General features: G+C 70.1%; 1 protein-coding gene across 1 annotated transcript; it reads left to right on the top strand.

Moving 5' to 3' along the window:
* Positions 1–288: 288 nt before the first annotated feature.
* On the top strand, positions 289–439 carry C1QTNF9B-AS1 (C1QTNF9B antisense RNA 1; the record flags this gene model as incomplete). The annotated part of the gene is made up of 1 exon (XM_009892966.1): positions 289–439. A coding segment is annotated over exon 1 (151 nt), but the record flags the coding sequence as incomplete, so codon positions are not given.
* Between the last annotated feature and the right edge of the window lie 416 nt (positions 440–855).

Here is an 855-nt window from a genome sequence, read left to right on the forward strand (position 1 = left end):
GCCCAGGGAGCCCAGTGCATCCAGGGAGCCCAGGTAGCCCAGGGGGGCCAGTGCACCCAGTGTGCCCAGTGTGCCCAGGGAGCCCAGTGCGTCCAGGGAGCCCAGGTAGCCCAGGTAGCCCAGGCAGGCCAACCCAGTGTGCCCAGGGAGCCCAGTGAGCCCAGTGCCCCCAGGGATCCCAGGTAGCCCAGGCAGGCCAACCCAGTGTGCCCAGGGAGCCCAGTGAGCCCAGTGCCCCCAGGGATCCCAGGTAGCCCAGTGCCCCCAGTGAGCCCAGTGCCCCCAGGGATGCCAAGGAGACCACGTAGCCCAGGGACCCTAGTGTGCCCAGGTAGCCCAGGGAGGCCAGTCAGCCCAGTGCGCCCTGGGACCCCAGGTAGCCCAGCAAGGCCAGTGCACCCAGTGAGCCCAGTGCCCCCGGGGACCCCAGTGTGCCCAGGTAGCCCAGGGAGGCCAGTCAGCCCAGTGCGCCCTGGGACCCCAGGTAGCCCAGCAAGGCCAGTGCACCCAGTGAGCCCAGTGCCCCCGGGGACCCCAGTGTGCCCAGGTAGCCCAGGGAGGCCAGGAAGGCCAGTGCACCCAGGGATCCCAGGAAGGCCAGGGAGGACAGCAAGCCCAGTGCACCCAAGCATCCCAGGGAGCCCAGTGTGCCCAGTTAGCCCAGTGAGCCCAGGGCTCCCAGGTAGCCCAGGGATCTGGTGCAGCCCTGGGCTACCTGGGCTGTCCTGACAGCTTTTAGCAGCCAATGGGGTTCTGCTTCTCCCTCCGTTCCCTTCCCCGTTGTGTCCCCTCCACCGTTCCCCGGGGACCCTCCCGCTGCTCTCCCTCCCCCAGCGGACGCGGCCGGGGCTGCCC

This window comes from Charadrius vociferus, unplaced genomic scaffold (assembly GCF_000708025.1).
Source record: "Charadrius vociferus isolate BGI_N301 unplaced genomic scaffold, ASM70802v2 scaffold1939, whole genome shotgun sequence".
NCBI lineage: Eukaryota > Metazoa > Chordata > Aves > Charadriiformes > Charadriidae > Charadrius > Charadrius vociferus.